We start from the raw sequence: 25,549 nt of genomic DNA on the forward strand, positions 1-25,549 counted from the left end.
TCTGTGCTGGCTCTCTGCAAGAGCAACTCAGCTAGTCCCACTCCCCCAAAGTGAGAGTATTGCCCACTGAGCCACAGTTGACACTATGCCATCACATTCAACCATGCGCTGGTTGATGACGAACACAAGAACGTTCTAACCCCACTATAAAACTGAGCCAGTATTTGCGAGGTTAAGGTATACTTTTGGCTAAACGCGACCAAGTTGTTTGTAGTCTGGGTGGTTCTGATGCCCATCAGCCAGTGGGGGAGGGGAAGAAGGGTCCTCTTTAAACTCTGAACCATGAAGAGGTTGCTCACAGCACCATAACAATAACAAATAACATCCAGCCGACACCTTTTAGCGTAAAAACATTTGCGTTAAACCCTTAAGAGAATTAGAATATTTAACCCCGGATCACATTTGACTTCTTATCTGTCAGTACTGTGCTAGTATTCTGGCATTCTTTTAAATTTATCACTGTGTGAGCAACATCACCCATGTAAAAAATACAAGATGACAGGAGTTAAATGGTGTCAACGTACAGCTGGGAGAGAATGATCGCAGCATAGCCAAAGGCTTCCCTTCCTAGACAACCTTAGCAGTCCTTAATCACTAACCTTTCCCAGCAGGGCAGAGGCTCTGATCTAAACAGCTACCGCAGATCCTTCAGGCCCTGCAGTCTGTTTAGGAAGCATGGGAGCTGCTGATTAGTCAGGTCGAGTTTCACCTCAATGAGCATAATTCATTCAATGTTTTAATATCATACATTACGCTCAGACATGTGCTATGGTTGGGAGTGATGGATTGCCTTTTAATTAAGGGGAGAAACATGCATCGATTAAATGCAGACTACCACACCCGATATGGTACATTAGTGAATCCCCACTCCCAAACAGGAAAGATAGTCAAAGTGGTCTTTCCCATCTGGCAATGAACATCACGGAAGCACCATCTGCACAGCAACACTCTGCTAATTCCTGATTCAGAGGTATCAGATATTACTAGATCGTAATGCAAAATCACGTTTCATTCCAACTGCAATGAAATTTCACATCACGAGGCAAAATTATCATCTAGACCCATGGGATGAAAAGAGACCATCGTCGTGTTAACTGATAGCTAGCAGTGCTCCTTCGTAGAAAGACCTGTGAGTACGTAGCAAGTGTTAATTTAATTAAGCATCATTAGATTCTCTTCCTGTCTGACAATAAGAACTCTGTTGGGCTGTAATATTATCACTCAATGCAATGGAATAAAATTGTTTTTTCCTGTGTTGCTAAATAGAGACTGCTGCTGGATTGAGGATTTATTCTTATCCGTAGGCCTAACTATCACAATGGTTGTACTTACAGTTTGCATTCAATAGCCACACACCTTAAAGGACCAACTTTGACAATATTTTCAAGAATTTCAAGACCACTAGCTTTTTGGAACACATGATGTCACTGCTATTGTGACATCACTGTCACTGTGACCTCACTGTCATTGTGACATCACAGTCATTGTGATGTCACTGTCATTGTGACATCAATGACATTGTGATGTCACTGTGACGCCACTGCCATTGTGACAACACTGTCGTTGTGATGTCACTGCCACCGTGATGTCACTGTCATTGTGATGTCACTGTCACTGTGACGTCACTGTCATTGTGAAGTCACTGTGACTGCGATGTCACAGCTTATCACTGTTGTGAATACCTGACAATGTCAGTACACGTTGTCCTTGTAGAGTCACTGCAAGCACACACATGCATGCACACAGTCACACATCCGTGAATGGACACATACATTTACACATGGATGCATACACACACACACACACACATACGCACCACCGATCTGAGATCACTTTTACTAGAACCCAGATCCACTCCTGCAACAGTGACTGCAGCTGGTGGTTTCCCAGAACCCTGGAGAGGCATTCAGAAGGAAGCCTGATGGAGTCTTCAGTGGTGAATGGGTTAATACAGGTTTTAACTGTACAGTATTGGCACTGATATTAATATTTAATATATCAATCGTCACCCCCTAAACAATGATGCTTCACCCGGTGTAACTTGATTCAAATGACATGCAGTTAGAATTTTGCCATATTGTATTGGACCTGATGTAATGTTCATCATGGAATCCAATTCACTCCCATAATAATGCATTTGAAAAAAACGATGTACCATGATGTTCTGCATGAAGATCAAAAACATAAAAAATAGAAAACAGCGGGTCCATCCGGAACTCCAGTATGTCATGCATACCAGGACCTCCTAAACAGCCCCCAAACCAGGAGCGACGCCATCCTCAGACATCCGACTCGATGCTGGAGAGTTTCTCGTATACGTGTCCATTGCTGGACCCGTTGAAAGCCCTGGGAGTCTTGTTATTTGCCACACACACTGTCGGCTGGCTTCCTGTGCACATTTCCTTCTGAAACCTGGCTGGCATGGCGTTGAGCACGGACGAGGCCGTCTTAGCTGAAGGGTGGAAGTCGAAGCGCGTTTTGGAGACGGCTGGGTGCTTGAAGAAGTGCGACTTGCTGCCGTGAAGCAAGCACTGGTCGTCACCGAAGGTGGGGATGAAGGGGTTCTGAGTGACCCGGTCGGGGTAGAGGGATTTGCTCAATGTATAGCGGCTGAGGTTGTGGCGCTCTGGCGCGGAGGGCTTGGTGACAAAGGCTGGCTCGGCCGGCGTTTCAAACATGTGTGCGTAGGGGCTGCCCTCGAGGAAGCGGTCTTTCTCCTTCAGGCTCACGCTCCGCGGGGCGATCGCCACGTTATCTTCTTTCTGCATCTCGACAAAGGTGTCGTAGGAGTGCTGCCGGCGCAACTTGTTGCGGTTGCGCCGTTGCAACTTGGTGGAGTCGGTCGGGCTCTGGTGGTACTTGGTGACACCGGCTCCTGAGGGGAGCGGCTGGTCCACATCTTGCAACGAGTTATCCTCGCTGATATCGTACAAGGTCGCTGTTTTCTTGCAGGCTTCACACCAAAGGCAGGCCGCCCTGTTGGCGTTCTGCCCTCCATAGTTGTGGAGCTTGGAGGGGCAGTTGTGGCAGTAGTTCTCAGGCTGGTGCTCGCTCCACTCTGCCATGCCCATGTTCTTGTCCCATAGGCCCACGGTGGAGGCGTGCAGGTTGCTCTTGCGCTCGCCCGCCCCAAACTCGCCGACGTGCACGTGGTGCGGCCTGCTCAGGCGAGAGCCAGAGGGGTCGTGCTTCGTGAAGTCATCGTCGTGGCTCTTGTAGAGGTCCGTCAGGTCCACATGCTCCCAGTGGGACGTGTTATCCTTGCAGCGAAACTGGTCATGGTAGAAATCCCGAAGCTTGTCCTTGTTGAAGAAGCGCGCCTTCCGGTCCGAGGTGTGCGCCTTCCGCCGGTAGGCGAGCTCGATTTCGTCAAATTCCTTCCGGGACTTGGCTGAAGCCGGCCTCTTCTTAAGGCTGTCCTTATACTGCTTACGGCGCTTGGTGTTGCCTATGTTGCCATAGGTAACCGTGTGAGTTGATATGTCCGAAACGTCAGATCGAATCAGGTCATCGTGAGCGTAGCGGTCATTTTTGAACAGGTACTTGTGGTTCTCGTAGCTGTCACTGAGGTGGCCTTGTGCATGTTTCAAGGGCAAACCAATTTCAAAGGGCTTCCTTGACAATGGCCTGCCTTGGGTGCCAAACATCGTGTTGTCGCACTCATACGGGATGTCCAAGGAGCTGGTGCTGGCAATACTGTGCGGGTGGTGATGATGGTAATGATCTTGGTAGATGCTGTTGGTGTCCTTGGCATGGATGTTCCCAAATGTCCTCTCCACCTCACTGATGTAGTCGCTGAAGAGGTTGTCATCGGGTTGATAGGATTTGCAGTCGGAATGGGTGAAGCTCCGCCTGTGCTCAGAGACGTCGAAGACTGATGGGTCGCGCCCGATGAAGTCAAGGGCGCTCTGGGGAGAGCCGAAGTGCGTGCCATTGACCCCGGTGAGGTTGGCCATGCTCTTAGCCGTCCTCAGCAGCCGCATGATATTGGAATGGGTGTCGTTCACAGTGGCGGTCGGGGACTCCATGCAAGACTTATTATCCTCGATGGGGACGCCATGAATACAGCTATATATACCCTGAAACAAAGCACAACAAAAGAATAAGGAATAGCTCAGTGGGTGTGCAGAACACTAAGATTTAAAGAGGTCCATCTGAAATGTTATTGAAATAGCTGTTAGCATACTTATACTGCAGGTACCAATTAGGTAAATTACATTGAATATGCAGCACAGAAATAGGCCATTCAGTCCCACTGGTCTATTAGTGCTCCACACGAGCCTCCTCCCACACTAATTTATCTAAACCTATTACCAAGTCCTTCTTTTCCTTTCCCCCCTCTCATGTGCTTATCTAGCTTTGCCTTAAAAACATTGATTCTATTCTCCTCAACTAATCCATGCGGTGGCAAGTTTGAGATTCTCACCACCCTCTGGGTAGAGAAAATTCTCCTGATTCACAATTGGGTTTATTAGTGACTATCTTATCTTTAAGGCCCCTAGCTTTAGCTTATGGGGGTCTTGTGGTGCAATGGTAGTGTCCCTACCTCTGAGCCAGATGCTCTGGGTTCAGGTCCCACTTCAGGACTTGATGACCATGGGAGGGTGCATTTATAATGTGGCCAAACAGGTTGATTATTAGCCTGCGAATCCTTCCAAGATGCCTGATGGCAGATGGTAAGAGTGGGAGAGTTTCCTGCTCAGCCATACTGCAGAAGGCAATGGAAAACTACTGCAGCGCTTTGCCAAGCATAATCATGGACCAATCCATGGTTGCCAATGCCCTCTTAGGGTGTGGTAGCTGGAGGAGCAGGGGTTCTGGGTTTCCCCATAAGTGGAAAGTTTTCCCTATCAAACCTGTTCACAGTTTTAAAGACCTCAATGAGATCACTCCACGGCCTTCCCTTTCCTAGAATAAGGAGCCCCAAGCCTGTTCAGTCCTTCCTTTGAAACTGCTAATGGCTGTAGACAGTGTCAAGAACCGGCATGGATTTATTCTGCTGATGCCGCATCACCTTCTGCTCAAAGTGGAGTTGGGGTTGCTGGGAGAATTTCAAATTTGCCCCACACCGGTTATAATTATACTGGAGCCACTGGACAGCTGGATGGCTTTTAGACAACTAGTCCAAGGCCGCTGCACATTGTCCGAATTAATTTGGTGTGTCATCAGACCTCTGACTTAACTCGTGTGTCATTCTGCAGATTTGAAGTTTGTTACCATGAATCACGCAGCTACAGAGTTCAGCGTAATACTCATGAAATTGATAGCGAGGAAACACGTTGGATGGAAATTTCACATATCAGCAGAATCAGGCTAATAGTGGGCCGTGAATGTTACTGTAAATCAAGTCATTGTAACAGAGACAAAGCAAATCCTGCAGTGTCAGTTTTGTCCAGTAGGCAGCACTCTCGCCTGAGTCAGCCCACTCCTAGAAATTGAGCACATAGTCCACCCTGACACTTCAGTGCAGTATTGAGGGGGTGCTGCACTGTTGGAGATGCCACCTTTTGAATAAGACATTAAACCGAGGCCTTGTCTGCCCTCTCAGGTGACCGCAAAAGATCACATGGGGCTATTCAAAGTACAGCGGGGAGGAGCTCACCCCAACGTCCTCACCAATATTTATCCCTCAAGAAACATCACTCCAAAATATTAACTGTTATTCATCTCATTTACTGTTTGTGGCATCTTACTGGGCACAACATTACTGTCTGCATGACAACAGTCATGGCATTTGAAAAAGTACTTTAATGTGGGCATCCTGAAGACATGATGAGATGCGATAGAAATGCAGGTGAGTGGTTGAGAGGAGACAGAGAAGGGATAAATGGAAGTTACTTTGCTCAGTGGAATGTGATACCCAGGGATCACTGAGATCTCGTATTTTCACTATATGTACCCATGACTCGGATGAAGGAGTAGAGACTTGTACATCCAAGTTTGGATCTGGTGCTAATCTATTGGTAGTACAGAACTTAAGTATTGCTGAAAAAAGACACGTGCTGTTGAAGCTTTTCAACTTGCACTCATCAGAACAATTTGCAAGAATACCAAATTGTAAAGGGAACAACAATTTACACTAAGAGAGTGCTGATTGGTTGGCAAGTGGACTCCGATTGGTAGAGGCTGCCACCTTCAGTCCAACATTAGACATGATTCCGCAATTGAACAACATGTGCTAAGAATTACATTGACAAACAATTTAAGGTTATCAGTCGGGTTTGCAGTGTGGCTCACTTATACGTGCTAGAGGCTACCTATATTCACACACAAGGCCCTGTCCTTCTCGGCCAGAAGGAACATGTACACATGTTACACCTTTTTTAACTAGACAAAATAGGCACAGCCATTCCTTGGTTCATTCAATGCCTTGGCCAATCTGAGTCAACCTGCCTGATTTGAATTTTTAAAAAGTTTGACGGTTAACTGTCAGTTATCAGTTATACTGTGGCATGTTCGCTATGGCAACTCCTCTGCCAATCAGAGTGCACTTGCCAACCAATCAGCACTCTCTTCTCATGCTGTATAAATTGTTGTTCCCTTTACAATTTGGCATTCTTGTGATTTGTCCTGATGAGTGCAAGATGAAAAGCTTCAACAGTGTGTCTATTTTTCAGCAATACTTAAGATGATACCAAGTTAGGAGGCATAGTGAGTTGTGTAGATTGTGTAGATGGCAGCAATATAACAGGGTATAGACAGAGAGTGAGTGGATAAAATTATGGCAAGACATTTGCAGAGTTACCCCTTTATTCCAGAGCTCTCGAGAATCAAGCAGCTGACAAATTGTGCACTGGTAAAAGAGCGCTTCCCCTCTCTGGGCCCCTTCTCAGGGTGGATCATTCACATTTATTCGAAATGAACAACAGGAAACAGTGGACAAACACCACGTACGACCTGCATCCCTCAAGACCACAAGTGGGCAGCGGGGGAGAAGGAGAGAGGGCTGTAGCGAGAGATGCTACCCCTTCATCCCCCTTTAATAAAAGGAGCTTGGCCAAAAGGAAAGAAGGATTACACAGCAGCTTTCGTAACTTCAGGATGTCTCAAAGCCGCTTATACCCACTGCAGAACCTTTGAATGATAGTCACTGTTGTAATGCAGGAAACACAGCAGCCAATTCTCTACACAGCAAGGTTGCACGAACAGTGATGAGATAATGACCAGATAATGAATGGGAAACAGGATCCTCCTTGGGAGGTCTCAGCCTGGGAGAACAGCTGATCCAGCATAGACAGGGAATCCAACCCGGAACCTCCCTGATCTCCCAGTGAGAGACTGGGTGATATGTTTAAACATTGGGCCACTGCAGGGAGTCACATTCAATGCTTTCTGGTGCAAGAGCCCAGGCTGAACCGCCATCCGCTGACAGGGTGTCAGCGAGTAGTATAATTGTTTAAAAATCTACCTTGGAGATGTCTTACAATAAAAAAAAAATGAAACGCTGAGAAAACTGGGAAATCAGAACAGGTAAAATCTTATGGGAATCTCAGTTGTCCATATTTTCCCGGGTTGGGCGGTGAAGTGGGGGGGTGGGCCTAAATCACAACTGAGCCAGATCCTAAACCCAATCTTCATCATGTGGATTAATCACCCAATCTGCATCAATGAGCTGGGGTGAATCACCCAATCAAGTACAGTGAACTATGGTGGACCATCCGATCACCACCAGTGAGCTGTGGCAAGTTATCCAATCAGGGACAGTGAAACGCAATGAGTTACCCAATCAAGGACAATGAGCTGCAGCAAGTTATCCAATCAGGGACAGTGAGCTGCAGCAAGTTATCCAATCAGGGACAGTGAACTGCAGCAAGTTGTCCAATCAGGGACAGTGAGTGGGATTGTTCATCAGCTAAAGATTTAAATTCAAGGCTTCTAATCAAAGGCCCTCGGGAGTGAATTACTCAGACCCTTATTCTCCCCGCTTGGTGTCATTGATCAGCGGCATCTGTCCATGTACTGCTTTTAATTTATTCTTTCATGGGATGTGGGTGTCACTGGCAAGGCCAGCATTTATTGCCCATCCCTAATTGCCCTTGGACTGAATGGCTTGCTAGGCCATATCAGAGGGCAGTTAAGAGTACTGTGGGTCTGTGGTAGGCCAGGCCAGGTAAGGACAGCAGATTTCCTTCCCTAAAAAGGATCAGGTGGGTTTTTAATGATAACAGATTCATGGTCACCATTACTGAGACTAGCAATCCCACCAGCCGCCATGGTGGGATTTGAACCCATGTCCCCAGAGCATCAGCCTGGAGTCTCTGGATTACCAGCTCAGTGACGTTACTACTGCACCAACTGCTCCTCCCAACCCTCCCAAACCAAGTTGTGACGTGGACAAATGCAAGCGGGCAGAGAGAGAGAGGTATGGGCCTTACCCTGCTGACTGAAAACAAGACGCCTGGTTTGCCCGTGCAGATGCCCATGAAGCAATGCCTCAGCTGCCAGTAAAAGAGGTGTTCGCAGATGAAGGTGAGAAGACTCAGTGTCATCGCGGCGCCCAACATGTAGAACACACCCGCCATGTTATCAACATCCAGCTGGCTGCTCATCACCTCGTTCTTCTCGTTGTGACAGATGCCAGTCAGCCAGAGAGCTTCCAGCTCCTCCATGTCTCCTGGGGGGGGGGCGGGGGGGGGGAGATAGGACAGAGAGAGAGAAAAAAAAAAAAATTCCAGTCAGGGAATCGCAGGTCAGGGCTAGAAATCTATTGCCTCAAGACAGGAAGTGCTGGAAATACGCAGCAGGTCAGTCGGTACCTGTGGAGAGAAACAATGATAGACAAACAATCAATTTAATAAAATCAGAACAAAGCACTAGGTGAATGGCAGGAAGAACTCTAGGGGAAGTGTCGGTGGAAAGTCTCGAAAACTCCCGAAAAGCATTACAGCTGATTGAGGTGATGGAAAGAAACATTCAAGAAATTAGAAAAACCAAAACATGGGACTAGTTAGTTAAAACAATGAGGGGCACAGCTCATGGAAGAGGTGAGGAAATGGAAGACGCCAGGAGTAGGATCTTAAAATCACACAGCCCAGAAGGGGGCCATGCAGCCCATTGTTCCGTGCTGGTGCTTTGAAAGAGCCTTCCAGTTACTCCCACTTCCCTCTCGTTCCATCTAGCCCTGAAAACATCCCCTGTGCAAGCAGCTGACAAAATAGAGGAATGTCTGCTGCCTGCATGCCCCTTGAAGACTAGAAGAAAACTGGAAATTCAGAGAGGGCTCCCTCTGTCCACCATTTTAATCCAGCGCTGACCCATCTATCACTGCGCTTCCCGTCTACAAACCTCACTTTCCCTTATCTCATACTTTTGTGTCAACTTTTGCTAGTCTAAATTCCGATGTCTACATTGATAATGGTAAAAATTGGAGGGAGTGGTGTAGTGGTGTTGTCACTGGACTAGTAATCCAGAGACCCAGGGTAATGCTCTGGGGACCCAGGTTCGAATCCCACCACAGCAGATGGTGGAATTTAAAATTCATTAAAAGTCTAATGATGACCATTGTTGATTATCATCTGGTTCACTAATGCCCTTTAGGGAAGGAAATCTGCTGTCCTCATCTGGAATGGCCTACATGTGACTCCAGACCTGCAGTAATGTGGCTGACTCTTAGCTGGCCTAGTAAACCACTCAGCTGTATCAAACTGGTACAGAAAATTGGATCCCTCCCTACCAGTACTGTGGGTGCACCTACAGCACAGGGACTGCAGCAGTTCACGAAGGCAGTTCACCATCACCTTCTCAAGGGCAATTAGGGATGGGCAATAAATGCTGGCCTAGTCAGCTACACCCACACCTGATGAATGAATAAATAAAAAATCAAACTCATCACATTGTGAGTACAGCCAGTGGTGGTGCTGAGGTGCTTGGCATACTTGAATTACCTCAATTTTCTTTAATTGCCATACCTTTTGCTATTTTATATTAAAGTATTCTATAAAAATAAAGACAGAATGTGTGGCTTTAAAGTGATTATCAAAATACATCCCACATCCAATTACCCCATGCCCTTGAACTCCACTTCATCAGAAAACAACACAGTCTTCATTCCCCATTGGCAAAGACACAGGAGATCGATGATATGTTAGTGGATCCTCTGCGGGAGCACAGAAAGGAACATTATGTGAATGCATCCAAAGTTAACTGGTTGGTGTCACTGACAGTCTTTGCTAGCCTTATGCGTTACGAATGTATGTGTGCGAGTGTAGATGAACATAAGAGCATAAGAAGTAGGAGCAGGAGTAGATTATACAGTCCCTCGAGCCTGCTCCGCCATTCAATACTGAATTCACAGGGATTTTAACGGCACAGCAGGTGGCCCTTCAGCCCATCGTGTCTGCACCAGCTCTCCAAATGAGCATTATGACCTAGTGCCATTGCCCTGCCTTTTCCCCGTACCCCTGCACATTGTTTCGATTCAAATAATCATCCAATGCCCTCATGAATGCCTTGATTGAACCTGCCTCCGCCACACTCCCAGGCAGTGCATTCCAGACTCGAACCACTCGCTGTGTGAAAAAGTTTTTTCTCATGTCACATTTGCTTCTTTTGTAAATCACATTAAATCTGTGCCCTCTTGTTCTTGATCCTTTTATGAGCGGGAACAGCTTCTCCTTATCTACTCTGTCCAGCCCCCTCATGATTTTGAACACCTCTATCAAATCTCCTCTTAGCCTTCGCCTCTCCAAGGAGAACAGTCCCAAGCTCTCCAATCTATCTTCGGAACTGAAGTTTCTCATCCCTGGAACCATTCTTGTAAACCTCTTCTGCACTCACTCCAATGTGTTCACATCCTTACGATTGTGGCTGATCCTCAGCCTCAACTCACTTTCCTGCCCGCTCTCCATATCCCTTAATCCCCTGAGAGGCCACAAATATGCTTATCGCAACCTTAAACATCCTCAACGATGGACCCTCCACAATTCTCCTGTGTAGAAAATTCTAAAGATTCATAATCCTTTGAGTGAAGAAATTTCTCCTCATCTCAGTCCTAAACAATCAACCCCTTCTCCTGAGACTGTGCCTCCATGTTCTGGATTCCCCAGCCAGTGGAAACAACCTCTTAGTGTCTACCCTGTCAAGCCTCTGCAGGTTCTTGTGTGTTTCAATGAGTTCACCGCTTATTCCACTGAACTCCAGAGAGTCTAGGTCCAATTTACCCAGCCTTTCATAGGACAGCTCTCTCATCCCAGGAGCCTCGCTAGTAAACCTTTGCTGCACTGCCTCCAAGGAAAGTCTATCCTTCCTTCATGGGGACCAAAGCCGTGCGCAGTACTCCAGGTGTGAATGTCTGTGTGCCCTCGTCTACATGGGTGTTTATGAGCTCATGTGCCTACACGTGCATGTGCGCCGATGGGCGGGATTTTCCAGTCCCACCCAAAGTCAACAGACTTTTGGCCGCTCTCCAAATTTGCAGGTCCCACCCACGACGATTCCCACTGCTGGTGCGACCGGAAAATCCAGGCCTCTGTGTGTGTGTGTGCACTGAAGTCTAGATGATGTGCCCAAAACCCTAAATTGAGGCTTCAACCCACAGCCTTCCGACTCAGAGGTGAGAATGCCACTGATGTAGCCAAAGCACCTGCGGGGAGGGGGGGCAGGTGTTGAACTTCAGCAAGAGTAGAGGTGAGAGTTAGGGAGATGGTCAAAAAGGTTGGCTTTAAATCCAGAGGTAAACCAAGGCAAAGAGATGCACCCAGGTCTGACAGCAGGATCCATGATGCTCCAGAGGAAGGTGGGAGACATACGGTATGGAAGAGCTGGGAAAGTGGAGGACTGAGAGCCGTGGTGTAAGGCTGCAGAAGGGGATTGGCATTGTAGGGATTTGTAAACTAGCATCTTGAAAATAATATGCACAGGCAGGTTATCTTCAAAGCTTCCCTTTTAATACTCCATCTGTCCTATAAAGGGTGCACTGCATCCACTCAGGATATTCAGTACATCCACAGTCTTATGTCATATTCAGATGCAAACTGACATTTCCTTATAATTAGTGCTTATCTCACACCGCAACATCCAACATAAATACACAACTGCTAATTCATCTTAACCTAAATTCAGAGAACTCCAGGCACTTTGAGGCAAATTACCAATAGTTTTTTAAAATTTACTTTATTTATTCTTTCACGTGGGCTTTGCTGTCTGAGCCAGCACTTATTACCCATTGCTAGTTGCTCTTGAGAAGGTGGTGGTGAGCTGCCTTCTTGAGCCACTGCAGTCCATTTGGGGTAGGTACACCCACAGTGCTATTAGGGAGGGAGTTCTAGGATTTTGACCCAGCGACAGTGAACGAACAGAAATATATTCCCAAGTCAGGATGGTGAGTGACTTGGAGGGGAACTTCCAGCTGGTGGTGTTCCCATCTATCTGCTGCCCTTGTCCTTCTAGGTGGTAGTGGTTGCGGGTTTGCAAGGTGCTGTCTAAGGAGCCTTGGTGAGTCCCTGCAGTGCATCTTGTAGATGGTACACACTGCTGCCACTGTGCGTCAGTGGTGGAGGGAGTGAATGTTTAAGGTGGTGAATGTGGTACCAATCAAGCGGGTTGCTTCATCCTGGATGGTGTTAAGCTTCCTGAGTGCTATTGGAGTTGCACTCAGCCAGGCAAGTGGGGAGTATTCCATCACACTCCTGGCTTATGCCTTGTAGATTGTGGACAGGCTTTGGGGAGTCAGGTGAGCTACTTGCCACAGAATCCCTAGCCTCTGACCTGCTCTTGTAGTCGCTGTATTTATATAGCCGGTTCAGTTCAGTTCAGTTTCTGGCCAATGGTATCCCCCAGGATGTTTATAGTGAGGGATTGAGCAATGGTAAGGCCTTTTAATGTCAAAGGGAGATGGTTAGATTGTCTCTTGTTGGAAATGGTCATTGCCTGGCACTTGTGTGGCATGAATGTTACTTGCCATTTATCAGCCCAGGCCTAGATATTGTCCAGATCTTGTTCCATATGGACACGGATTGCTTCAATATCAGAGGTGTTTAGGTTACAGCACTAGTTTACAGTGTCCAATTTAGTAAGATCCCTTTCATCCCCCAGCCTTTATAGTCACTCCATGTTTTCCAGAAAACAGAGATAAGCACATCGATTCCTTCGTCTGTACCTCTCCTTAAAAACTCACCTTTACCTGTTTGCCAAGATGAGGGATGTGAGTGCTGGGAGTGGGAACACAGCCCTACTTTGGTCGTCCAGTATTGGTAGCAGGCACTCTTTGGTCAGTTGTAGCCCAGTTAGATGCCAACCACAAGCCGTGGCAAAAGTGATACGCAGCAAATGGTTGGGGTTTGGAATGCACAGCCTGAGAGTGCGACGGAGGCGGGTTCAGCTGAAGCATTCCAAAGGGAATTAGACTTGTTATCTGGAAAGAAAGAATGTGCTGGGTTATGGGGAGAAGGGCAGGATAGTGGCAGTAGGCGAATTGCTCATTCGTTGAGCCGGTGCAGACACGATGGGCCGATTGGCCTCCCGCCCTGTAACAATTCAGTGATGATGAATTCATATGAAGCAAACTGCCTTTCTCATAGGAACTTAGGGATAGAAGTAGGCCATTCAGGCCCCCCTCCAAGCCTTGAGAGCTTTTGAGGGAACCTACATGTTCATTAACAGGATCTCAACCCACAAGAAATATTAAATTTTGCCTCATTTGTGCTAAACTAATCACCTCAGAAGAGGACTCCTGAGGTGAGCCACAATTTCTCAAATCTGCCAGTGCCCCCTTGAGAGAGAACGCCTAGTTAGTAGCCCCGAGGAACTGAATTTTGAGGCTGTCAAGTTCTTCTCATGTTGGAGCAGCCAGTAACCACAGGAGATGTTGTTTTCTCCAGTTCGACCTAGATTATAAATCAGGATCCAGAGGGAGTAGGAAGTTGTTTAACCTTAATCGCATGCAAGTGGCACCAGACCACTATTTAAAAATCAAATAGAGTTAACCACAAAAAATGCAAACTTTAATATTTCTTGTGGGTTGAGATCCTGCTAATGAACATGTAGGTTTCCTCAAAAGGTCAAGAGGTGATTATGGATGAAGAACAGGCTTGGGGGGGCTGAATGGGCCTATTTCTATCCCTAAGTTCCTATGAGAAAGGCAATTTGCTTCGTCTGAATTCACCATCACTGAATTGTTACAGGGCAGGAGGCCATTCTGCCCATCGTGTCTGCTCTGGCTCTCTGAATGAGCAATTCACCTAGTGCCACTATCCCGCCCTTCTCCCAGTAGCCCAGTACATTCTTCCTTTTCAAATGACAGGCCAATTCCCTTTGGAATGCTTCAGCTCAACCCACATCCATCACTCTCTCAGGCAGTGCATCCCAGACACCAACCATTCACTGCGTGAAAAGGTTTTTTTTGCATATCACTTTTGCTTCTTTTGCTAATTACTTTAAATCTGTGCCCTCTTGTTCTCGATCCTTTCGTGAGTGGCAACAGTTTCTCTCTATCTACTCTGTCCAGACACCTCATGATTTTGAATACTTCTACCAAATCCTGTCTCAGCTTTCGCTTCGCCAATGAAAACAGTCCCAACTTCTCCAACCTACCTTTGTAACTGAAGATCCTCGTCCTTGGAACCATTCTTGTGAATATTTTATGCACTGTCTCTAATGCCTTCGCATCTTTCCCCCAATTAATTATTCCTACTCTGGATTATTCTTTGTCCTTTTCCCCAGCCAATCTAAACATTATGATACAATCTCACTGTCCCCTAAATGTTCTCCTACTGACACTTGATCCACTTGGCCCACCTCATTACCAAGAGCCAGGTCTAACAGTGCCTCTTTCCATGTTGGACTGGAAAAATAGTGTTGTAGAAAATTTTCCTGAACACACACGAGGAACTCTTGCACCTCTGCCCTTTACATTATTATTATCCTAGTCTATATTTGGATAATTAAAGTCCCCCACTATAACTACTCTCTAATTCTTGCACCCCTTTGTAATTTCCCTGCAAATTTGTTCCTCTACATCCTTCCCACTAGTTGGTGGCCTATAGACTACACCAAGCAATGTAATTGCACCTTTTTTGTTCCAGTTTAGCTCCAGCTAAATAGATTCTGTCCTTGACCCCTCTGGGACATCCTCTCTCTCCAGCACTGCAATGCTCCCCTTAATCAATGCCACCACTCCTGTTCTTCCTTTCCTATCTTTCTTGAACATCTTGAATCCAGGAATATTTAACACCCACAGCCCTTCCTTGAGAAAGGTCTCTGTTATAGCCACAACATTGTATTTCCACATGGCAATCTGCACCTGTAACTCCCCAATCTTATTTGCCACACTCCGTGCATTCACATACATGCACATTAACTCCGATTTAGACGTTATTACTTTCTCCCTTACCCTGACCCCACCTGATAATTTACTATTTCCACTCTAATGCTATCTGTCTCTCCCAGTATTCTGTGCACGTTGGTATTCCTCTCGGATATTTCCTCCTGGTTTCCATACCCCTGTCAAGTTAGTTTAAACCCTCCCTAAAAGCATTAGCAAATCACCCGCAAGGAACTCAGTCCCAGCTCTATTTAAGTGCAACCCTGTTGGCCTGTACAGGTCCCATCTCCCCCAGTGTCCCAAGAATCTAAACCCCTCCCTCCTACACCATCTTTCCAGCCATGCATTAATCTATTTTATCCTCCTATTTTTATACTCACTTGCGTGTGGTGCAAGGAGTAATCTGGAGATTACTACTTTTGAAGTCCTGCCTTGCTAATTTCCTACCTAGCTCCCTAAATTCTGACTGCAGGACCACATCTCTTTTTCTGCCAATGTCTTTGGTACTAATTTGGCCATGACTGCTGGCTGTTCACCCTCCCAGCCCCCGTCAGGGTGCTCTGCAGCCATTCAGTGACATCTTTGACCCTGGCATCAGGGAGCCAACACACCATCCTGGATTCACATCTGCGGCTGCAGAAACACCTATCTATTCCCATCACTGTCGAATCGCCTATCACTATTGCTCTTCCAGTCTTCCTTGTACCCCCACCCGCCCTGTATAGCTGATCCACTCATGGTGGTAAGCATTCCACATGATTTTCCACTCAACCCCTTTTCAACCAATTTTTAATTTTCCCCTCCATTGCTGTATCAGGGTTCCCTTGTCATTTCTTGATTTCTCAATGTGTAAGGAATGTTCAAATATCAGAACTAAAATTACCTTTTATTAGTTTGAACCAGTGCCAATGTGGCTTATTGTAGAATTATAGAATCTTACAGCACAGCTGTAAGGGAGTCTATTCAACCCATCATGCCTCTTTGGTACCGTTATCCAATTAATCCCACTGTCCAATTAATCCCATTCTCTTGCTGTCTCATAACCCTGCAAATTCAGCACTATTCTCGCCAATTATAATCTGCATTTGCCTTGCCTATTCAAATTGATATTCAATCTAACTCTAGAAGCTTGTCTTTCAGATGCCTCCTTTCCAGACCAAAGAGCTCAACTTCCTCCAGTCTTTCTACATAATTGGACACCCCTACTCTGGGCTTTACCACACTGTCTCACTTTTGTCTCAGCAATGAGAACTTCAAACAGTTATAGGAGGAGGTGCATGCAGTGATGTTGATACATTCATGACTGATATCACACAGCATTAACACATTCATTACTGACATCGCATTTTTCTTTTTATTCATTAATGGGCTGTGGGTGTCGCTGGCTGGGCTAGCATTTATTTCCGATCCCTAATTGCCCTTCAGAAGGTGGTGGTGAGCTGCTTTCTTGAACCGCTGCAGTGCACTTGGTGTAGGTACACCCACAGTGCTGTTAGGGCCATTCCTTTTAGACTTTTTAGCAGTTTGATACAACTGAGTGGCTTGCTAGGTCATTTAAGAGTCAACCACATTGTTGTGGTTCTGGAGTCACATGTAGGGCCAGACCAGGTCCTTCTCTAAACAACATTAGTGAGCTAGATGGGTTTTTATGACAATTGACAATGGCTTCATAATCATCATTAAACTTTTAACTCCAGATGTTTTTTTATTGAATTCAAATTCAAATTCTACCATCTGCCGTGATGGGATTTGAACTCAGGTCTCTGGATTACTAGTTCAGTTATAATACCACTGCGCCACCGCCTCCCCATTAACACATTCATTACTGATATCACACGCATTAACACATTCAAAACTGATATCACACGTATTAACACACTCAAAACTGATATCACACGCATTACCACATTCAAAACTGATATCACACGCATTAACACATTCAATATTGGTATCACACAGCTTTAACACATTCAATACAGGTTATCACACAGTTTTAACACATTCAATGCAGATTATCACAATGCTAATACATTCATTACTGATACCACACTGTGTTAATACATTCACTACCCACTTCACCATGTTAACAGATTCATCGCTTATATCACACAGCGATAATGCATTCATTAGTGATATCACAAAGTGTTAATGCATTCATTACCAATATCACACAATATTAAAAATTCAATATTGATATCACACAGTATAAAAACATCCATTACCAACATCACCCAGAGTTAACACATTCATTACTGATATCACCCCGTGTTAGCACATTCATTGCTGATATCACACAACATTTACACATTCCTTAAGGATATCACAACGTTTTAATACATTCATCACATAAGATTAAAACTTTACCAGTGATATCACACAAGGTCAATACATTCATTAATGATATTGCACATTAACTCATTCATTACTAATATCACACAGTATTAACACGTTCTTTACCTGATGTGACAAAGTTTTAGCACATTAATTATTGACATCACAGTGTTAACACATCCACTCTTGGTATCACAGAATGTTAACACATTCATTACTAATATTTCATAGCTTTCACACTTAATTACTGATAATCACATTATGTTAACAACTTCATTGTTGATATCACTATGTTAATACATTCCTCACTAATTTCACACAACATTAACATATTCCTTATGGGGATCATACAATCTTAATATATTCATTATTGATATTTCACAGCATTAACACAGGTTATTATTATTACAGAATACTGAAAGGCCTGGATAGAGTGGATGTGTGGAAGGTGTTTCCATTAGCAGGAGAGACTAGGACCCGAGGGGAAGACCTCTTAGAACAGAGATGAGGAGAAACTTCTTTAGCCAGAGAGTGGTGAATCTATGGAATTTATTGCCACAGAAGGCTGTGGAGGCCAGGTCATTGAATGTATTTAGGACCGAGATAGATAGGTTCTTGATTGGTAAGGGGATCAAAGGTTACGGGGAGAAGGTGGGAGAATGGGGTTGAGAAACTTATCAGCCATGATTGAATGGCGGAGCAGATTCGATGGGCTGAATGGCCTAATTTCTGCTCCTATGTCTTATGGTCTTATTATGGTTATACTGAAATCACACAAAGTTAAAACTTATTTTCTGATATCACACGCTGTTAACACATTGATTTTAGTTAACTGATGCCACACAGCCTTAAAATGTTTACTTCTTGTATCATAGAATATGAAAAAGTTAACTACTAGTATTTAAATGTTATTGTATTCATATCTTAAAGCATTAACACATTCTTTACTGATATCACAAAATGTCAGCACTGCATTACTGATATCACACTGTGTTAACGCATTCCTTATTGATATCACAGTCTTGATACATTCCTTACTGATACTACCTCATTGCCGATATGACAGTGTGAACATATCGTTACTGATCTCACATAGTTTTAGCACATTCATTAATGAAATCACACAGTGTTATCACTGTAATATGCCTTCAAGGGATAGCAGCATGCCATCACTAGAAGGGAAGTGTGTCATGTGATCCAGTCTCAGTTTCACTTTGGTCTGTGAGCAGAACACAGTACACATGGCTCTGCTGCTGATGTCTTCAAGCTTTATACCTTTGTACATATGTTCTTATGTGCATGGTCTAAATAAATGAACTCACAACATGTTTACCTGCTGAGTGATTGGTGCTTTGATATCAATACAGCAACACAGCGTTTATCACATTTACACAATGCACCGGTATTACAGTGTGAACACTTTATTATTGAGATCACACTGTGTTGACAAGTTGGTTGTTGATATCACATAATGTTAACACATTCCTCACTGAGATCATAGTGTTACAAATTCATTACTTATAAAAAACACAATTGTTACACTCATTGTTGATATTACACAGGTTTAACAAATTTATTAGCTAATAAAAAAAATCTTTCATGGGATGTGGGCGTCGCTGGCAAGGCCAGCATTTGTTGCCCATCTTTAATTGCCCTTGAGCAGAGTGGCTTGGCAGGACATTTCAGAGGGCAGTGAAGAGTCAATGACATTGCTGTAGGTCTGGAGTCACATGTGACCAGACCAGGTAAGGAGGGCAGATTTCCTTCCCTAAAGGGAACCAGATGGGGTTTTACAATAATTGATAGTTTAATGGTCACCATTACTGAGACCAGCCTTTTATTACAGATTTATTAATTGAATTTTAATTCCACCAGCTACAATGATGGGAGCTGAACCCATGTCCTGAGTGCATTAGCCTAATCCCCTAGATGACTAATCCAGTGATGTAACTGCTACACCACATCTCCCCCAAACAACTGAAACCACACTGTGCTATGGCATTCATTTCTGATGTTACACAGCTTTAACACATTCATTACTGACATCACACACTGTGAACACATATTTATCACAAAATATAGGCACATTCATTACTGACATAAACAGTGCTGTTGCGTTCATTACTGATATCATGCATTGTTGATGCATTTGTAACTGATATTATACAATAGTAAACATTCATTAACGATATCACACAGCATTTATATATCCATTACTGAGTTTAGAATGTTAACACATTCATTACTGATATCACACAATGTTAGTACACTGATAACTGATGCCACACAGCCTTAAAATGTTTACTTCTTGTATCATAGAAAATGAAAAGTTTAACTTTAGTATTTAAATGTTATTGTATTCATCCATTCCTGATCGCACACAATGTTAAGAGATTCATTCCTGGTATCACAAAGCCTTAATATGTTGATAATACACAGATTGAAAATGTTGATTACAGAAATCACACACTATCATAGTCATTACTGATGTCACACAGCTTTAAGATATTCAATACTGAAATGACACAGCTTTAACACCATCATTACTGATATCTCACAGCTTTAACTCACTCAATGTTGATATCACAGTGTTAACACATTCAATACTCACATTGCATCTTAACACATTCATTACTGATATCAGACAGCTTTAACACATTCAATACTATCATCACACAGCGTTAATACTTTCAATGCTAATATCACAGCTTTAATACATTCAATACTGATATCACACAGTGTTAACACTGTCAATGCTGATATTTTGCAGCTCTAACACATTCAATACTGATTTCTCACAGTGTTAACACATTCAATATTCATATCACACAACTTCAGCACATTCAATGCTGACATCACACAATGTTAACACATTCAATACTGATGTGACACATCTTTATCACATTCAATGATCTAGATGAAGGAACTGAGGACATCCTGGCTAAGTTTGCAGATGATACAAAGATAGGTGGAGGGACAGGTAGTATTGAGGTGGGGGGACTGCAGAAGGATTTAGACAGGTTAGGAGAATGGGCAAAGAAGTGGCAGATGGAATACAACGTGGGGAAGTGTGAGGTCATGCACTTTGGTAGGAAGAATAGAGACATAGACTATTTTCTAAATGGGGAGAGAATTCAAAAGTCTGGAGTGCAAAGGGACTTGGGAGTCCTAGTCCAGGATTCTCTTAAGGTTAATTTGCAGGTTGAGTCGGTAGTTAGGAAGGCAAATGCAATGTTGGCATTTATTTCGAGAGGACTAGAATATAAAAGCAGGGATGTGCTGCTGAGACTTTATAAGGCTCTGGTCAGACCACATTTAGAATATTGTGAGCAATTTTGGGCCCCGTATCTCAGGAAGGATGTGCTGGCCCTGGAGAGGGTCCAGAGGAGGTTCACGAGAATGATCCCAAGAATGAAAGGCTTAACATATGAGGAATGTTTGAGGACTCTGGGTCTATACTCGATGGAGTTTAGAAGGATGAGGGGGGATCTGATTGAAACTTACAGAATACTGAAAGGCCTGGATAGAGTGGACGTGGGGAAGATGTTTCCATTAGTAGGAGAGACTAGGACCCAGGGGCACAGCCTCAGAGTAAAGGGAAGGCCTTTTAGAACAGAGATGAGGAGAAACTCCTTTAGCCAGAGAGTGGTGAATCTATGGAAATCATTGCCACAGAAGGCTGTGGAGGCCAGGTCATTGAGTGTATTTAAGACCGAGATAGATAGGTTCTTGATTGGTAAGGGGGGTCAAAGGTTACGGGGAGAAGGCGGGAGAATGGGGTTGAGAAACTTATCAGCCATGATTGAATGGCAGAGCAGACTCGATGGGCCAAATGGCCTAATTTCTGCTCCTATGTCTTATGGTCTAATACTGACATCACAGCTTTAACACATTTAATACTGATATGACACAGCGTTAACACATTCATTACGAATATTACACAGCCGTAACACGTTCAATACTGATATCACACAATGTTACACATTGAATACTCATGGGCAAGATCTTCCCCCCGTCGGGGGGGGGTTATGCGGGAGCGGGCGCGAGCAGGTGGGTTATCGGTTGGCGCCCCCGGTCAGGGACACGCTGCCATTTTATGTGGGTGGGCCAATTAAGGCCCACCCAGCATGACGTGCGCGCAAAAGAGCTCACAGATCTCCCTGAGGCAAAGTGCTGCCTCAGGGAGATCGGCTCAGGTTTCAAATAGTCAATAAAGATGAAAAAAAAATTCCTGACACATCCCCTCACATGACACATGTCAATTTCTTTTATTTCAACATTTTATAAATATTTTAAATCCCTCATGAAACCTCATCCCGCCCGTGGATGAGGTTTCATGTTTTTTCTGAAGGCCGCCTGGCCTCTTCGCCTGCCCATCAACCTTAAGGTTGGATGGGCAGGTCCATTAATCAATTTAATTACTTTTTTAATGGCCTTAATAGGCCTTTGACAGTTCGGCGGGCACGCAGTTGATTCGGCTGCGCACCCGCCGAACTGAAAATCTAAATGCAGCATGGTGACGTCAGGACACAGGCCCGATGTCACCCCGCATCATTGTACGTGTTGGCGAGCTGGCCCCACCCCCCGACCGGAAGATGCAGCCCCATATCGCAGAGCTTTAACATGTTCATTGCTGATATCACACAGTGTCAACACATTCAATACAGATACCTAAGTTAGATTTGGAAAAGGACAAGGATGGTCCGGAAATAAAGGTCCGGAATTGGGGGAAGGCCAGTTTCAATATGGTAAGACAGGGTCTCGCCAAAGTGGACTAGGAGCAGCTACTTGTAGGAAAGTCTACATCAGACCATTGGGAGCCATTCAAAAAGGAAATGGTGAGAGTTCAGGGCCAACATGTTCCCGTAAAGGTCAAGGGTAGGACCAACAAGTCCAGGAACCCTGGATATCAAGGGACATAGAGGATTGGATAAGGCAAAAAAAAGGAGGCTTATGGCAGATATAGAGGGTTGAAAACAGCAGAAGCCTGAAAGGAGTATAGAAAGTGTAGGGGGTACTTGAAAAAGTAATTAGGAGAACGAAGACGGGGCATGAAAAAACACTGGTGGGCAAGATAAAGGAAAATCCCAAGGAATTTTATAAATATATTAAGGGCAAGGAGATAACCAGGGAAAGAGTAGGGCCCATTAGGGACCAAAGTGGCAATCTGTGCATGGAACCGGAGGACGTAGGTGAGGTTGTAAATGATTACTTTTCATCTATGTTCATTATGGAGAAGGACGATGTAGTTGTAGAAATCAGGGAGGGGGACTGTGATATACTAGAACAAATGAGCATCGAAAGGGAGGAAGTATTAAATGTTTTAGAGGGCTTAAAAGTGGATAAATCCCCAGATGAGATGCATCCCAGACTGCTATGTGAGGCAAGGGAGGAGATTGCAGGGGCTCTGACACTAATTTTCAAATCCTCTTTGGCCACAGGAGCGGTGTCAGGGAACTGGAGGACAGCAAATGCAGTACCATTATTTAAGAAGGGTAGTAGGGGTATACCAGGTAATTACAGGCCAGTGAGTCTAACATCAATGGTAGGGAAACTATTGGAAAAAATTCTGAGGGACAGGATTGATCTCCACTTGGAGAGGCAGGGATTAATTTGATTGAATTTTTCAAGGAGGTAACTAGTTGCGTAGATGAGGTCTACATGGACTTCAGTAAGGCTTTTGACAAGGTCCCGCATGAGAGAATGGTCAAGAAGGTAAGAGCCCATGGGATCCAGGGCAATTTGGCAAATTGGATCCAAAATTGGCTTAGTGGCAGGAGGCAGAGGGTGATGGTCAAAGGTTGTTTTTGCAATTGGAAGCCTGTGACGAGTGGTGTACCGCAGGGATCGGTGCTGGGACCCTTGCTGTTTGTGGTGCACATTAATGATTTAGACATGAGTATCGGAGGTATGATCAGTAAGTTCGCAGATGACACAAACATTTGTGGTGTTGTAAATAGTGAGGAGGAAAGCCTTAGATTACAGGGTAATATAGATGGGCTGGTAAAATGGGCAGAGCAGTAGCAAATGGAAGTTAGTCCTGAGAAGTGTGAGGTGATGCATTTTGGGAGGACTAACAAGGCAAGGGAATACTCAATGAATGGTAGGACCCTAGGAAGTACAGAGGATCAGAGGGATCTTGGTGTACATGTCCATAGATCTCTGAAGGCAGCAGCAAAGGTAGATAAGGTGGTTAAGAAGGCATATGGGATACTTGCTTTTATTAGCCAAGGCACAGAATATAAGAGCAGGGAGGTTATGTTGGGGCTATATAAAACAGTAGTTAGGCCACAGCTGGAGTACTGCGTGCAGTTCTGGTTGCCACACTCTAGGAAGGATGTGATTGCACTGGAGAGGGTGCAGAGGAGATTCACCAGGATGTTGCCTGGGCTGGAATGTTTCGGCTATGAAGAGAGACTGGATAGGCTAGGGTTGTTTTCCTTAGAGCAGAGAAGGCTGAGGGGGGACCTGATAGATGAATACAAAATTATGAGGGGCATAGATAGGGTAAATAGGAAGAAACCTTTCCCCTTAGTGGAGCTGTCAATAATCAGGGGGCATAGGTTTAAGGTAAGAGGCAGGAGATTTAGAGGGGGTTTGAGAAAAAATATTTTCATCTAGCGGGTGGTTGGAATCTGGAACACACTGCCTGAGGGGGTGGCAGAGACAGGAACCCTCACAACATTTAAGAAGTATTTAAATGAGTACTTGAAATGCCACAGCATACAGGGCTATGGGCCAAGTGCTGGAAAATGGGATTAGAATAGATAGGGGCTTGATGGCCGGCATGGACACGAGAAAGGGCCTGTTTTTGTGCTGTATAACTCTATGACTCTATCTCACAGTGTTAAGGCATTCAATACTGATATCACACAGCGTTAACACATTAAATACTGGTATCACACATTGTTAATGCATCAATACTGATATCACACAGCATGAACGCAATAAATATTGATATCACACAGTGTTAACACATTCAATATTGATATCACATAGCTTTAACATGTCCAATACTGATATCACACAGTGCTAACACATTCAATATTGATATCACATAGCTTTAACATGTCTAATACTGATATCACACAGCGTTAACACATTCAATATTGATATCACATAGCTTTAACATGTCCAATACTGATATCACACAGTGTTAACACATTCAATATTGATATCACATAGCTTTAACATGTCCAATACTGATATCACACAGCATTAACACATTCAATATTGATATCACATAGCTTTAACATGTCCAATACTGATATCACACAGCGTTAACACATTCAATATTGATATCACATAGCTTTAACATGTCCAATGCTGATATCACACAGCGTTAACACATTCAATATTGATATCACATAGCTTTAACATGTCCAATGCTGATATCACAAAATGTTAACACATTCAATATTGATATCACATAGCTTTAACATGTCCAATGCTGATATCACAAAATGTTAACACATTCAATATTGATATCACATAGCTTTAACATGTCCAATGCTGATATCACACAGTGTTAACACATTCAATATTGATATCACATAGCTTTAACATGTCCAATGCTGATATCACACAGCGTTAACACATTCAATATTGATATCACATAGCTTTAACATGTCCAATGCTGATATCACACAGCATTAACACATTCAATATTGATATCACATAGCTTTAACATGTCCAATGCTGATATCACACAGCGTTAACACATTCAATGTTGATATCACATAGCTTTAACATGTCCAATGCTGATATCACACAGTGTTAACACATTCAATACTCATGTTGCAGCTTTAACAGCTTCAAATCGGGCAGAATATAAAGAACGGCAGAGGATGACTAAAAGGTTAATCAGGAGCAAATGATTAGAATATGAGAGGAAGCTAGCTAGAAATGAAAAAACAGATAGCAAGAGTTTCTACAGGTATTTAAAAAGGAGAAGAGTAA

General features: G+C 44.2%; 1 protein-coding gene across 1 annotated transcript in view; it reads right to left on the reverse strand.

Moving 5' to 3' along the window:
* Window positions 1–2,279: 2,279 nt before the first annotated feature.
* Window positions 2,280–25,549, reverse strand: part of LOC144669328 (glutamate receptor ionotropic, NMDA 2B-like) — a 264,087-nt gene continuing 240,817 nt past the window's right edge. The window contains exons 11-12 of the mRNA XM_078531691.1: window positions 8,376–8,614; window positions 2,280–4,079 (exon numbers count right to left, since the gene is read on the reverse strand). Of these exons, the coding sequence (XP_078387817.1) occupies window positions 2,280–4,079; window positions 8,376–8,614 (2,039 nt within the window). The remainder of the gene's footprint in view (window positions 4,080–8,375; window positions 8,615–25,549) is intronic.

Source organism: Cetorhinus maximus, chromosome 29 (genome assembly GCF_964194155.1).
Source record: "Cetorhinus maximus chromosome 29, sCetMax3.hap1.1, whole genome shotgun sequence".
Classification (NCBI taxonomy): Eukaryota; Metazoa; Chordata; class Chondrichthyes; order Lamniformes; family Cetorhinidae; genus Cetorhinus; species Cetorhinus maximus.